The 14,300-nt window shown below is 43.6% G+C and overlaps 2 protein-coding genes across 3 annotated transcripts in view; one reads left to right on the top strand and one right to left on the bottom strand.

Annotated features, from left to right (window-relative positions):
• The window catches only part of NUDT2 (nudix hydrolase 2), a 6,215-nt gene extending 4,840 nt beyond the window's left edge, over positions 1-1,375 (top strand). The window contains exon 4 of the mRNA XM_008643008.2: positions 439-1,375. Coding sequence (XP_008641230.1) covers positions 439-752 — 314 coding nt within the window. The 3' untranslated portion in view covers positions 753-1,375. The remainder of the gene's footprint in view (positions 1-438) is intronic.
• Positions 1,376-3,288: 1,913 nt separating this feature from the next.
• Positions 3,289-14,300, bottom strand: part of LOC108449709 — a 13,162-nt gene continuing 2,150 nt past the window's right edge. Inside the window, exons 2-6 of one of the 2 annotated variants that reach the window (XM_017746639.1) lie at positions 8,725-9,186; positions 6,035-6,175; positions 5,575-5,640; positions 4,915-5,005; positions 3,289-4,571 (exon numbers count right to left, since the gene is read on the bottom strand). In XM_017746639.1, coding sequence (XP_017602128.1) covers positions 4,364-4,571; positions 4,915-5,005; positions 5,575-5,640; positions 6,035-6,175; positions 8,725-9,186 — 968 coding nt within the window. In that variant the 3' untranslated portion in view covers positions 3,289-4,363. The remainder of the gene's footprint in view (positions 4,572-4,914; positions 5,006-5,574; positions 5,641-6,034; positions 6,176-8,724; positions 9,187-14,300) is intronic. The other variant, XM_017746640.1, reaches the window with a different exon arrangement.

The following is a 14,300-nucleotide window of genomic DNA, read 5'->3' as shown; positions in this document are numbered from 1 at the left end:
GAGCGAACTGACCCCACACCCAGGTGTAGACAAAGGAGTAGCCAGGCCCGCCCCACTCCCCTTTTTGTCTTTCTTAAGTACAGCTATTTGTCCCCTAGCAACATGCATATGGGAGAAAATTCCTTTAACAGGAAAAAAAACTAAGACTAAACTAAACATGGGTGTAGAGCACTCCAGAAGTGGAGAGGGGGAGTGGGAAGAAAAGACGTCTGGTGCTGGTAGACCAATGGAAGTTTCAGGAGGTGAGGGATAAAGGATGATCCTAAGAGCCACAAGACAAAGACAAATCAAGACATAAGATCTGGAAAAGCAATCTCCAATTTCCATTTCATCCTGTGTCAGCTACAGTGTACTCTCATCTCTGTCTCCCAGTGTTTCCCGATTAAAGCAAGATATGCGTTTCCTTCACAGAGATTTACTTTTCCACCCTCTTGGCAGGCCACGTGGACCCAGGGGAGGATGACCTGCAGACAGCCTTCCGGGAAACGCAGGAGGAGGCTGGGCAGCAGGCCAGCCAGCTCACCCTCATTGAGGGCTTCAAGAAGGAGCTGCACTACCCTGTCCATGGCAAACCTAAGACCGTCGTGTACTGGCTGGCGGAAATGAAGGACTACAACACAGAAATCAAGCTGTCGGAGGAGCACCAAGCTTTCCAGTGGCTGAAGCTGGAGGATGCCTGCAAATTTGCAGAATATGAAGACATGCAAGCAATGCTGAAGGAAGTGCATCAGTTTCTCTGCTCCAGAGAATAAGTGTTTTTGTGAAGTATAAGGGGATTTCTTGAGGAAACATGGCTGCTTTTTATTTTTTAAACTGGGGGAAGAATTACATGGCTGCAGAAATGTAGATTTCTTTTTTTTTAAATCTGTAGAAATTCAGTGAGGATACATGGAACTTTTAAACAGATTGTGTTTTTTCTCCCCTAGCTAGTACAAAAAAGTGTAGTCTGATTGAACCATAAGCCAGAGATGGCTGAATTGAAGCCCAGAGCTAACAAAAGACTTCCTCTGTCTCCTTTTCTTTTTCTTTTTTTCCCCCCTTTCTTTTTCTCCCTTGAAGTGCGGAACAACTTTTTTTCTTTTTGAAAAATCAAACACTCGATATATCTTGACTTGCTGATGTACAGCTAGAGTGTTGAGAAAATGAGCATATGGGGATTTTTGATAACAAAAGGCTTACTACAGAAGTCATACCTTGAATTTCAAATGAGGAAGCAGTATTTCTGTTCCCAACTCTTCCACTGATATGCAGTGATAACTTGTCAGATCATTTCAGGTCTTTTTTGTTCGTATCATGAATTTATGTACATCCCTAATGTACTGTTATGATTTTCCATCCAGAGAGTCTTAGTAAATGGTTGATGTATGGTATTTAAGTGGTGAATTGAAGTTCTTCTTTTGCCTCTTTGTGTTTTGATCTTTAACAGACACCTTAGCCATTCCTTTTCCAGGAGGTTGGAAAGGGTGCTTAATACACTTTCTGCACAGGATATCCAAGCTAATGTGCAATCTTGTGTCTGTTTGATACCCTCAATGCTTCTGTGGCTGCAGCCACTCATCTTTTGGGGGAGCAGGCATTAATAATGTTGGTACCAGTGTGACAGGAGTCTCTTGCTTGTCACTCCATTATCTTCCAGTGGAGTAATTTATAATTGCATGTATTTCTATTTGCAAAAAAAAGGGATGCACTATAAGGGGGCTCTAATATAGAAATATATATGTATATATACACTTAAAAAACTTAAGTGCTCCTCCACATTACAGTCAGGCTTTATTCTGATTATGAGCACTGCTCAGGAGTGTTTCATTCAGGTGGTGGCAGAGTGGAGCAACCAGTGAGAGTGGGAGAGCAGGGTTAAAAGCCTGTGCAGCTTCAGACTTGGTTTTTTATTATTGTTTGAGCTACCATTTAATCAGGGCTGTGTAAACAATGGTGTTGCTGCCTTCGTGTTTATGAGCAAGATTAGCATATTAAGATGGAGTTAGAGTGTCATTAGCAAGTCATCGGTTCTGCCCATTCAGCAGTAATGAACACAGGCACTTGGTGCTTTGGAAAGCACAGCATCAGCTCAGCTCCAAGCCAGTATTTCCCTTTTAATGGCACTGCTTACACAGTGTTCCCAAAGCGCGTCAAGGTTTTGGAGGGTGACCGGTGCTGTGCACTGTAAGGTGATGTGCTCCTTGGACAAGATTCCAAGGGGTGTAACTGTGATAATTGGTGAGGCACTGTGTGTGTATTTTGAGTGATTTATGTACAGAATGTGTTCCCACAAATTCTCTGAGTAAAATGATGCTGACGCCTTAGGTTTTAACTTTTATATTTTTCAAATTCTGTATTGCTTAGTGTGTAACTCTGAAGTTTCTTGTAGCCTGTTAATTTCTGCTCTCTTATGCTAGGTAGACGTAACAAAGCCTGTCCAGGCCTGCTCTCCAAGGACACTCAGACTGTCCTAGGCCCAAAATGTATAAACCAACATCTTAAGAGGCAGGTGAGCTAGGGGAAATTACATCATTAAACAGAAGCTTTAATTGGAGAATTAACCCTGCTATGCAAATGAACCAAACCTAGAAAAATGTGAAGAACTCATGACCTGGGGTCCATCTTGGGGTCCATCTTGGCAGTAGCCTCTGGCTCCCCAGGGGGTACCTTTGAAGGCCTTTCAAATAAATACCTGCCTTTATTCCTTTACTCCTGTCTAGTCTCTGTTTTAGGTGGCCTCTCAAGGCATCAATGCTTGCACATTTTTTGATCCCAGAGACTTTGGGTTTCGTTTAAAGTGGAAATGTTGGAAAGTCAGAATTTAACTCTGATTCTTGCTGCTCACTGGTGAAGAAAGAGTTCTTCCTCTGCCCATGTCTAGCAGTAAAGTATTTTCCCAAGGAGCATCTGGGAAACCCTCCAGTAAATAATTATGGAATAATCTGCCTGGCGAAGATACTTATTTCCAACCTCTATGCTATTTATGACCTAAACCAATAGGGCTTTTATTTTTTTTATTTTTTTTTAGACCAGTTAATTTTTCGGTTATAATAATATCATATGACAGTAAACTTTTTACCATTTAAAAAGAAAAATTTAAAAAAACCAAACAAAACCCAGAGATTTTAAATTCCCTGGAGAGACCTGACTTCTGCCATAGGTTAAATAAAACCAAACTCTAGAGAAGTCCAAGCTACACTGAAATAGCAGAACAGCTTAATTTAGGTCAAGTGAAAGGCATTGCTCAAGCAAGAGACCTGAGGATGTGGTTTCTCTTGCTCTACTGAACAAATACACTGACACAGCTCATACTTGTAATTTCTAGGTGTTATTATTTCTTTCTCCACATAATTTCTGACTTATAGCCATGATTACATCATCTCAAAATCAGAGAGAAGGAAAGCATACATTCATGAGTATTAGGAAAGCACTAAGACACTGCAAGTTTCACCGAGAAAAGATCAGGATCGAGTGTGACAGTCACAGGTAATTATGCTCAAACAAGAAGTGTAAAGGCTGAAAACAATGTCTTACTCCTGTCTAAAAGAAAAACAACTATATTACTGCTCTGGTAGAGCAATATATCTATTAATTGACTATTCCATATGATTATAGGAAATCAGAGACTGAAGCTGGTATAAAGTGGCTCTATATGCAATATCCCCAACAAGCATGACCGATGTTACTTACCAGTCTATATAATAAAAGAGGATGTGTGTTATAATAAGGTTTAGTACATCCTAAATATGGAAACATTTTGAGAGACACGTGGTCTCTTGGCAGGACTCTTGCTGTGATGCAGAGAGGACAGGGGAGTGCTACCTTTTAAGTTAGAAGAATGACTTGCTGTTACTTAATTGACAACTTGGTGGGAATGAATATTTTGGCAGATATCCAGAAGGGATTTTGTAGAAGGCAGTGCTTATTAATTACATTCTCACACTGACAATGTAACCAGCAGCCTTCTGTGTCTGCCGGCAGCTAGTTTTATCTTGAAAATAATTTAAGGATCTTCAGGACTTTTGTTTTTTACCTTTCACCTTGTCTTCAAAGTTTCACTTTTTCATATGCTCAGTAACTCGAATTTTGGTTCAATGGGTAGTTGTAGCTGGCAAAAGTCCCAGCTTCATTTAGGTAAACCTGGGGTTTGTTATGGGTTAAAGCACTCTGGAATTGCTAAGCAGCATGTGCCTATACAAACCAATCTACTCCCCTTGCTTCAACCTTGTGCTGTGCAAGGAGATTGTACTCAAGTGTTTAGAAAAAACCCCCAAACAGTGCTTCCTGTCAAAACAGCAAGGGTAGGGAGGAGATCAGCTGTGGTGGCACTCTTCCTGGTGGGAAGAGTGACACGGGATGGAGCAACAACTCTGTCACTTTGGAGCTAGTCCACTTGGTAGTTGATGTTATCAAAAAGAGGAGTGACAGTCCCGTCTTTCCACTCAATGAGGATCTCTCCATGCCTCAGCGAAGGGGAGCGGGATGGTGGAAGGTATGGCTGGGGGCCTCTTCGTAAGGGGGTCTGCTCCCGTAGATCAACTCTGCTGCTGTTGGCTGGAGAGCCCTTCAGAGCAGAGAGGATTTTCTTCTTCCTAGGAGAAGAGAGAAGAGAATAACTGCATGTCTGTCACTTGGTTGCTTCTGTCAGCAACTGTAATGCCACTTCCTTCCGTGATGACATGAGGTGTGTAGGAGAGGAGGAGCCACCATTAGTGGCTGCGTTTGGGTGGGTCAGAGAGTGGGATGGATAAACAGGGTGGCAGAGAGGAGAAATCACCAAGGGTGACACATTGGTGACCAGAGCCATCAGCTGAGAGCCAGAGACATCAGGTATGGAATGGGGAAGGGTGCCAAGATCAAGACTGTTTTGAAATGTTGGAGTTTTTCTTTGAAATGCTGTTCATGGCAAAGCCAATGAACCCGACTCCCACTTACTTGTTGTAGTGAACATTGAGTGTCAGTATTATTAATCCCAGTATGAATGCCAGGGGGCTGAGGACAAGCATGGCCGTCTTCCAGTTGGTGCCTGAAAGGGTATCATAGAAAGCATCATGTGTTTGCTGAACATACCCCTGTCCTTGTGCGATAGCCACAACTGCCACAAAAAATCACCTGTAATGTCCCTGAAGAATGCCAGAAAACAGGAAAAGTGATTTGCCTACAAGATCAACATCTTACAGCTGCTTTTACACTGCACAGCGTCCTTCTATTGAAAGTGACCACAAAAGGTTTTCTTTCTTGCTATGAAGACAATGACATTTCATGCTTCTTAACTCTGCAGCTTTCTGATATAAAATATCAGAAATCTGTTATCAAAATATCAGGGCTGGGGGAAAGCAGCAGTGCTAGTGGGTATCTGATTCTCCTGGTGAGCTGGGACAAAGCATTTGCATGTTTTTACTATTTTTTTTTTTTTTATCACAAGCCTGTGGAGATTTGTTTAATCTTTAAAAAGAGTCTTTCTGACAGGTAATTTTGTGCCCTCATTCCCTAGTGACCATCCTCAGCAGTACCCCAGGGAAACGTATGGGCAGGGGCACTAATGAACCTTCAGGTGCCTGATCCCTTCCTCCTCTGGCTGATCCCTGGACTTACCTGCAAGCCTGGCCCCAGTGTTTTTCCCCCGATTTCCATGCTTCTTGGAGTGGTTGTGGGATGGATCTAGTGGAAGAAGCAGAAAGACTCAGATAAGCAGCTTCCAGTTGGACCGGGGATCCAAATTCCTCCTGAGGCTTCACTGTAACCACAAATCCCTTTTGTATGGGACCCAGAAAGGAAAAGGAAACTTTATTGTCACTTGGTGTTCCCCAGCCACAGATAATTTTTACTCCTAAAACTTTTGGTGGTTGTGCCTCCAGGTTAAGCCTGTATTACTGAACCACTTGCCAAGGGAAGCTCCTTAGCATGTTGGGTGAAAGCACTTGGTGGTACGCATGGAAGTTCTTCAGAACTCCTCAGGTACTTTTCCACCACTGAAAATAGCTGAGTAACCTCGAAATGCTGCCCACACTTTCCTTCCTGCTGTTCTCACTTACGCATTCAGAAGAGTACTCACCCTCATTTGCTGGGAGCTGTGCTTGTTTGGTTTTCCCTGGAGACACTGTGCTGTTGAATTTGGTAGCCAGAGGTGGGTCAGTCAAGCTCACAGAAGGCTCTCTGCCCACGGCATCGATCTTTGATGAATCAATGGTTTTAGCTTGGAATGAAATAAAGCAAAGATCTGTGTGATTATCATTTACTTTTTGTAGGAACCTGGATACAGCCCAGCAAGGAAAAGGAACCCAGCCCTACTGGTATGATTTTCTGCCCTGCAAGGCAAGCAGGCTGTGGTGCAGTAGCAATCACCTCCTCCTGTGCATCAGGGGCCTTCAGGTCTCACAGATTTTAAGGTGAAATGAACCTCTCAAGATGGAATCAAAAACCAAAGCAGAGCTTGTTTTTTGGTGGTAGATGTGGTCATTGGTTTAAAAAGCATGAGTGTCACACTAGCTGTTAGAGAATGAAGGAGAGGCAAGTGGAAGAATCACAGCTATTAACAACACTGCAGATATAAAAATGGGATCCAAAGGGTGGTAAGTAGTGCATACCTCTTGTAAGGCTCAATACCTTCCTTTGCCTTCCAGTCCTACTGCAGAGTAGGCTGTGTGGGGAACCAACTGCTGCTAGAGGGGAGGTTGTGGGAAGCTTGGTGTCTGCAATTCACCCCTCTTCTGCAATGATGCATGTGCCAAGACCAAGAAAACCGTGACTTCAGGGCTCCCTGCTGCCTATCCAAACCCCAATCCATCCTCTGGCATGAGCACCCACACCACAGCTACAGAGGTGTAATTTATTGAGCAGATAACCTGCCAAAGTAGAAGTTGTCTGTTGATGATCAGCTGAAAGTTAGATAAGAAATGCCTAAACAAATACGTAGGACTTTGATGTTGTTGCTGAGCAGTCAGAGGTTCCTTCCAGTAGACTGAACCATGGGATTGATAGGAAAATTATGAGTTTGAATGAGACACACCAAGTGGCATAACCTGATTCAAAGGCTGCTGTGTGTTTATCCTCACGGCCTTATTTGGGGATCCTGGCTCCAAGGCAGCCCTGGGCTGCCAGGAACACTGCCTTGGGGAATGAAAACACTCTTTTCACATGCCTTTTTCCCATATCTTAAATGTTCCATGTGTTTCCTAGCCTATATTTGACTAGCCTATTATGGTATCTAATTTGTATGGTTCGTATTTAACTTAATGTTAACACTAACACTTGTAACTACTATGATAATTACATGTTGACCTTCTAGTTGGCTAATTAAAAACCTTGAGGGGGAAAAAGGCCACCTTCTCTGCACCTGATAGCCAAAGCAGCTGATGTATCTCTTTTTTATTTTGAATTAGATATAGCCTCTCTGTGTCAAAAGGTTATACTTATAATCCATCTGCTTATGCTAACAAGATACATCACATTTTCTCTTTACTCATTTCTGCAAAGCTCAAAATTTCATTGGGTCCATCAACCTTAAGGTAAGGAATAGGCTCCTGTCAGGGAAATAATTTTCCCTGAGGGATGTTGGAAACCTCATCACCTACAGAGTGGACAAACACATGAAAACCATTACAAACACCAGCTCTTTTTTGGGTTTCTGAAGAAAGGAGAGGAGGGGAGGAGGAGAGGAGGAATTGAGTGTGATTTTCAGGTCTCAGTCCTGCACACAACTTTACAGCAAAAGTAGTGAAAACCACCTTTCTTTGCAGAAACAACTTAAATGAGTGCGTGAAGCAGAATGGACCATGAATTATCAGGGTCAGCAGTGGGCTTCACTGGGCATGTGACAAATGATCACAGTCAGATCTTCGTGCAATGACCATGCCTGGTGTCTAGTAGCCTTGTGTCAAACTCCTAAAGTTGTGACAAGACCAGTGTTTTTGCACTTTCTGTGTCCAGTCTAGACAAAGGCTGGTGAACTCTCATGAAGGCACAGTTTAGATTCTCTTCAGCAAGGGCAAAGGCCATAAACTGGAAATATAAACCCAATTTTTAATAATTTTTGATATCATCTGGGATTTCTTAATGCAAAGGGAGGGCAACACTTAAGCTACCTCCCACTACTTGCGGTGTTCACCAATTTCTTTAGGGCCACATTGGGCACCAGGAGCAAAGTTCACTTCTGAGGATAATGAGAATGTGGAATGAAGGTTAGAACTGGTTTTCGTTAGGGAAAGGTGCACTGTTGGGGTCTCACAGGAGAGAGCTTTAATTTCATAAACTGAAGCAGTAATTTCTGATACAGCTGCTTCTCAATAATTCATACAAGTTTAAAAGAGGTTTTCAGCTGTCTCCAGTTGTCTTACCAAAAAAGACATTCCAAAGTACCAAAAGATCTTTCAAAGTCTAAAGTGCCTGACTTTGTAAGACTTCCTTGGTTGTTTTGTGCTTGGAAGGCTCAAGCAATTTCAGCTATTCTTAGGTGTGGGCACCAGTTCAGAAATATTTAACCAAAATATTTGCCTGTCCTCAGAAATGCAGCTGGGTTTTGGAGACCTGATCCTGTAAGGTGTTGCGCGCTTCTGGAAAACAGTGAACAGCCACTACTGGAAACCAGTGGTACCGGGTGGTGGGGCTGAGCTGGAGCCATTTGGTGTTTCTTCAGGTGGGGCCAAAGTGAACCTGAGTTAGAATGATGGGTGCAAGCCCAGTGTTAGGTGGCTTGGATGACATGAAAGTTAGATGTTATTCGACACTAAATCTACCTCATCTTACTTTCATAGATCCACACACGTGTGTCTAGAGCTTGTTGTGTTGGTTTGCTGGGCCTCTGAGCTGCTGTCTGGGGAGCAGTACAGATGGTTTCATCTGCTAACGTCTTCCACCTGCTTTCCTTCTCCCTGGAGACAAAGACCTTGTGGCCTCCCTCCTTGGTGCCAAGGTGGAAGCCCAAGCTCTGCAGAGTCAAGTGTCCCTTCTTGCTGCAGGACCATGCCTGGCGTTTCCAGTCTCCACAGGGCTCCAGCTTGACCAGAGCGTACTCACGCGTCCTGTGGGCCGACAGGCACCACTGTGTGTGCAGGCTGACAATGGTGCCGGAGTCGGGGTCCCAGCCCCATTGCTGCTGCTGGGAGTGCTCCTTGCAGCTGGCCAGGCCGATGCTGTTGGTCTCGTGGGAGGCACGGATGCACTTTTCCAGCCGGGTGTTTCTTATGAGGAAGCCTTGTCCCTCTGCTACTGTGGTACAATCAGAGTATGGTTTAGTACTGTGCATGTCTGAGGCTAACACATCTCCTTGTAAGTACTCTGAGGGAGGGAAGATGTAACCCACCAGTCCTTTCCTGGATGGGCATGCCTAGATAAACAGTTCCCGCAGCTTCCTAATTTTCTGGAATGACATTTCTTGGAAAAAAAGGAGCATGCAAATAGCCATGAGCAATGCTAGAGGAAAATAACAGTTACGTAAGTAACCCATGTAACTAATGAGGAAAAATATCCTTCCAACTTCAATGGTTATATCAAATATCTGCCTATATATATTTAATTCAGTACTTCAACTGCTTTATCTAGGTAGCCATCCTTCCCTCCCTCCAAAATAATTAGATGGTTTGAGGGATCTTTTGCCCCTATCCAGGCCAAATCTTTCTTATAAAAGAGCAGTTGAAATCCCCCATGTGCTGTTCATCTGGGACCAACTAGGCCACCTCGGGCTACACTTTCCATTAAGTGGCTTCTGGAGATGTTAAAGCAGTGCAGGGATAAAACCATATCTCACCAGAAGTGTGTAAGTATTTGGCTGAGTCAGCTCATGTAAGTATTGAAATTTTCTTGGATTTAGCATACCTGACATTGGTCTGTGCACCTTAGGAACAAAGGTACCACTTTTAAAAAACCTTTTGTAAGAGAGAGGCGTTGCAGCTGTCCCACAATAAACACATAATTTGAAGCAATTTCTGTAATTGCGTGTTGCTTTTAAGAGCAACAGGTCCTACCTAACATCTGGGATGACTTAGGATGGATATCATCATGTTAGCTGGAGGATTGCCACTGTTTTCAGTATAACTTCATCAGGTGTGGCCTGTGAATATCCTGAGCAAAATGTTAAGTGCTAAACCATCCATCACTGTTGCGGGTGTACCTTCTGCTGTGTGTTTTATGCCTAAGATAGATGGATAGAAATAGAATTTCTGAACATTCCGAGAAATCTTTTAATAACAACACATGGCGACTCCCAGCTTTTGCAGTGACCTTTTTTCTCTCTTTTTCCCAGGAGACAGAGTTATAAAAATCCCATCAGCATATAGCACTGAGCATAAAGAGTAAGAGGACACTGAAAAGTGATGTTAGACAAGAACACTGATTTTTATCTAAACTATTTCTGCAGAATTTCCTTTCCTGAAGCAAAAAACCCAATACTGAGCCAATACAAGTATTTGGCTCAGTATCTGAAAAGATTAGTGACAGTATAAACAGAATCTGGTACACAATAACAAGGGTATAAACAATAGCTTAAAGCAGGTCTCATGTTTTTCTCTCAGGAAATTCTAGGGTTCTGCTAAATTAATCGTGCCTTGGGGCTGTTAAATCAGAAACAGCTCAGGGCATTCTGCTCTGCCTGAATGCCTGAGGAGAGGAGCCAGAAACCACAGTTCTTCTGCACCAGCTCTGAGATTGTCTGATCGAGGTGTCTTCACTGGGACACTGACTTGCATGGACCTTGATAGCCACCAATCCAGACAATTCCTGCCGAGCCAATGTGCCTAAACGGAAATTAGATTTCTGGGCTATCTGTAGATAACTTGTGAGTCCTGTTCTCTTGAACCCTTACTGAGGGCTGGGTAGAGGTAAGATGTTTAATGCACTTTAGATTTGAGTTTCTGCCAGCTTCTGAAGGCAGGAGAAATGTCTCATACGTAATTTTCAATAAACTTTAGAAAATTGAAATGGATTAATGCAATCCCCCCAGCCCCACCCCACCCTCGCCATTTTTCCCTAGGATCTGGAATTCAGGATTCTCACCTCTTTGCTTCAGCTTAACAGTGAGAAACGCATTTCCAAAGTAATAATTTGAGACATGCATTAAAATGTAGCAGTGGAATATGACAACTGTGCTGGGTCAGATAAAACATCTGCTGAGCTCGGGATCCTGTCTCCAGCACTGGACCATTAACATTTGCTAATAGAGAAAGAGGGTAGGAATCAGACAAGTAACGGGCTCACTCAAGACAGCAAGATGCCAGTGCCTCCTTCCAAAAATCACAGGATCACGGAATTGCTGGGGTTGGAAGGGGCCTCTGGGGATTATCCAGTCCAACCCTCCAGCCAACACAGGATCACCTAGAGCAGGTGACACAGGAATGCATCCAGGTGGGGTTTGAATGTCTCTAGAGAGGGAGACTCCACAACCTCTCTGTGCAGCCATTCCAGTGCTCAGTATGAGCTAATTCAGAGAGTATCACTGGGTATTTATGGGTAAAATGGTTTTGCCCACAACATTTTATTTTTCAACTCTGAAGTTCAAAGAAAAATAACATTTTGTTGCTCCATCAGTATCATGAACTCTATCTGCAACTTCACACAATCAACTTAAGTTTTGATTATTCTTAATTACTTTGTGGCATCAGCAAGCCTAATTACTTCATTATTCACCCTTTTTGATCTTTCTGAGCACCTGCTAATAGCATCACTGCTGTGATCATTGTAAACTTACTCCACCTTCTTGTTCCAGCCTGTGGGCTAGGTCTCTCTCCTGCTCCATGAGAACGGAGTTTCTTAAGGGCCTTGGTGGAAGATGCTCATCAAAAGCCTTTTGCAAACACTGGCACAAGGCCTTGGTCAGCTCAGCCCATTTATGTGCTTATTGATACCATCATGGATGTCAGACCTTCCCATTACAAAAGCTGCATTGACTTTTTTTCATGTTTATCTGTCTGTAAATGCTGTTCTTTGCTTCTACTGACTTGCCTGATGCTGAGATGCAACCTAGGGACCTGTGTCTCCCCAGGCTGTGCTAGGATCCCTCTTAAAAGGGACATTACTGGTGTAATGCAGCCCTTTGGTGTTGAGGTTGCTTTAAATAAGAATTTAACACTCTCCTTAGAAATTCTTAAACTGTCATCTTCAGTTTCCTGTAACTCCTGTAACTCAGATGGCATTTGGGCTGATCCTTTGCCACAGATTATTTATCTTTTTTTTTCTTCCTAAAAATTCCTCTGTTGCCAATTCTGTTTGATAACACTCTTCAAACTGCAGAGAGTGTCTGCCACGACCTCCCTGACCACATCTGAAGTGAGCACCAGAGCCAATAGTTCATTCAGCCTTTCTACACTGCTCTACTTTTGATTGGCTTCTTGCATTTGTGTCAGTTATTTGCTGACCTCCTGACCCCCACTAAGTTCCTACTTCAGATATGTTTGAAAATTTCTGCTGGCAGTTTCTGTATTCTCTCTCTAGGCTGCTCATCCACGTCTTTTTCTCATATGTTTTATTACAGGTTTTATTATTAAGCATGCCACAATCTTTGCTGTTTTTTCTTTTCATTGCTTGGCAATGACTGTCTGTTTGAAAGTTTTGGGTATTTTTATCACGCTTTAAAGAGTGCTGCTGTGTGACCCAGCAGGAGATATGTGTTTTGCTCTCTGTAGAGTCCCTGATGTTTCATGTTCACCTCTGAAGAATCACTGTGTTTGTTACCTGCACAATAGCAGCAAACGTTGCAATTACATGTGACTGGCAGCAGCCACTGCATGTGCCCCACACAGTCATAGTGTGGGGGTAGACCCACAGCTAAACCTGGGGTATGTTTACTTTGAGATACACATCAGGCACCAAGAATCTTTACTTAGGAGACAAAATGACATCCCAAGTCCCGCTGCCCATCGGCCCAACAAATAAGGTCATCAGCCGTAACATTTTAGGAATGTTAACCTGGAGCAACCAGAGCATCCAGAGTACTCCCTGAGGATGGGATTCAGCGTCTCTGGAAAATGCCAGCCTTACCCACAGAGCCCAAGCTGATGCCTGCTTTGGGCTGCTCATACTTGAACACTTTGGCCTCTTTGTATTTTTAGGAACAAAATAAACAATTTCTAGCAAGGCTCTTGATCCCAGCTCATTTATCCTATGATACTGACACTCTGTCTGGTTACAAGATAGAAAAGCAAGCAAATACAGGCTCCTGCCTCTCTGCAGCATGGTCACCCTTGGGACATGCTGTTCCATGTAGGATTAGGAGCAAAATCCATGCAATATTCCTAATTAAGGTAATGCCACTGAGAAAGCCTTGATTACCAGTTATCCCAGTGTGGCTGATAAAGTTTCTGCTGTTTCTAAGCAGTGCCTGTGATGGCTTGATCAAAGACATTTGCAAATTGTTTGGGGTGGCTTGGCCCATATTTTTTCCCAATCACTTCTGCTTTCTTAAGAATATCTTGCTTTTGGTTGACCAACAGGGCTTCATATCTTTCCACATTACTGCAAGGTCCACTTTTGACCAAGCATCTCAGCTAAGGCCTCCAAGGGAGCAGAGCAGCCATAGGAAAAGAAGGAAGGTTTTGGTATGGGGAAAAAAAAATCCATAAATGATGGGAAGCAGGGGAGGTTGGTGAAGTCACCACAAAGCTGATGCAAGTGGGGAAAACCAGTCCCTGAAGCGGGGGATATGATGGGTGTCTACAAAATCCAGAGAGGTCTGGAGAGGATAGAAGGGGGCTGACTGGTCAAGGACTGATCCTAGATGGGACAAGGGGTGCCAAGGGAAGGGTCACAGTGTGCAGGAGGTAGGTCTGCACCCAGGCGTTGTGTGTTGTTGCTGCCAGGGAGAGCCTGCACAAGCCAAGGGAGAAGTTCTGGTAGCTACTGAAGAGTTAAACATATCACAGCCCAGAAATCCCCCGAGTGAAAAATAGTTGGAGGTTGGAAAAGTAATGGGGGAGTAGAGGTATCTTACAAGCTTGGCCTTTCTGCCTCTTCAGCAAAATGCTTAGGGCTGCCTTTTGAGGTCAGGGCATGAGGGGTCAGGGAGCAGCCAGCACTGCCATGGGCTTGAGGGGGAGGAGAGTGGCTCCCAAGATATGGTATCAGGCCAAGATGCCAAACACAGCCACCACCAGCCTTACACCCAGTGCATGAGGGTCCAGAGCCAGTGTTAAATGCAGTTTTATTTCAGCAGTTTTCTTTCTGTGCATGTAGGCACAGATCCTGCTGGTTCCTGACTTCCCATTGCCCATTGCACCTCACAGGGTCACCATTGCTTTTAAAGAAAACTTTTCACCTCCTCTCTGCTTGCAGGTACTTTCCAAAGAAACAACTGTCAGAACCAGATTAGGAAATTCCAGGATTTCCAGTTTTCA

The sequence above is a fragment of the Corvus brachyrhynchos genome, unplaced genomic scaffold, assembly GCF_000691975.1.
Source record: "Corvus brachyrhynchos isolate BGI_N302 unplaced genomic scaffold, ASM69197v1 scaffold139, whole genome shotgun sequence".
In the NCBI taxonomy this organism is placed as follows: Eukaryota; Metazoa; Chordata; class Aves; order Passeriformes; family Corvidae; genus Corvus; species Corvus brachyrhynchos.
Note: the sequence above shows the minus strand (reverse complement) of the source record. Positions and strands in the feature narration are given on the sequence as shown.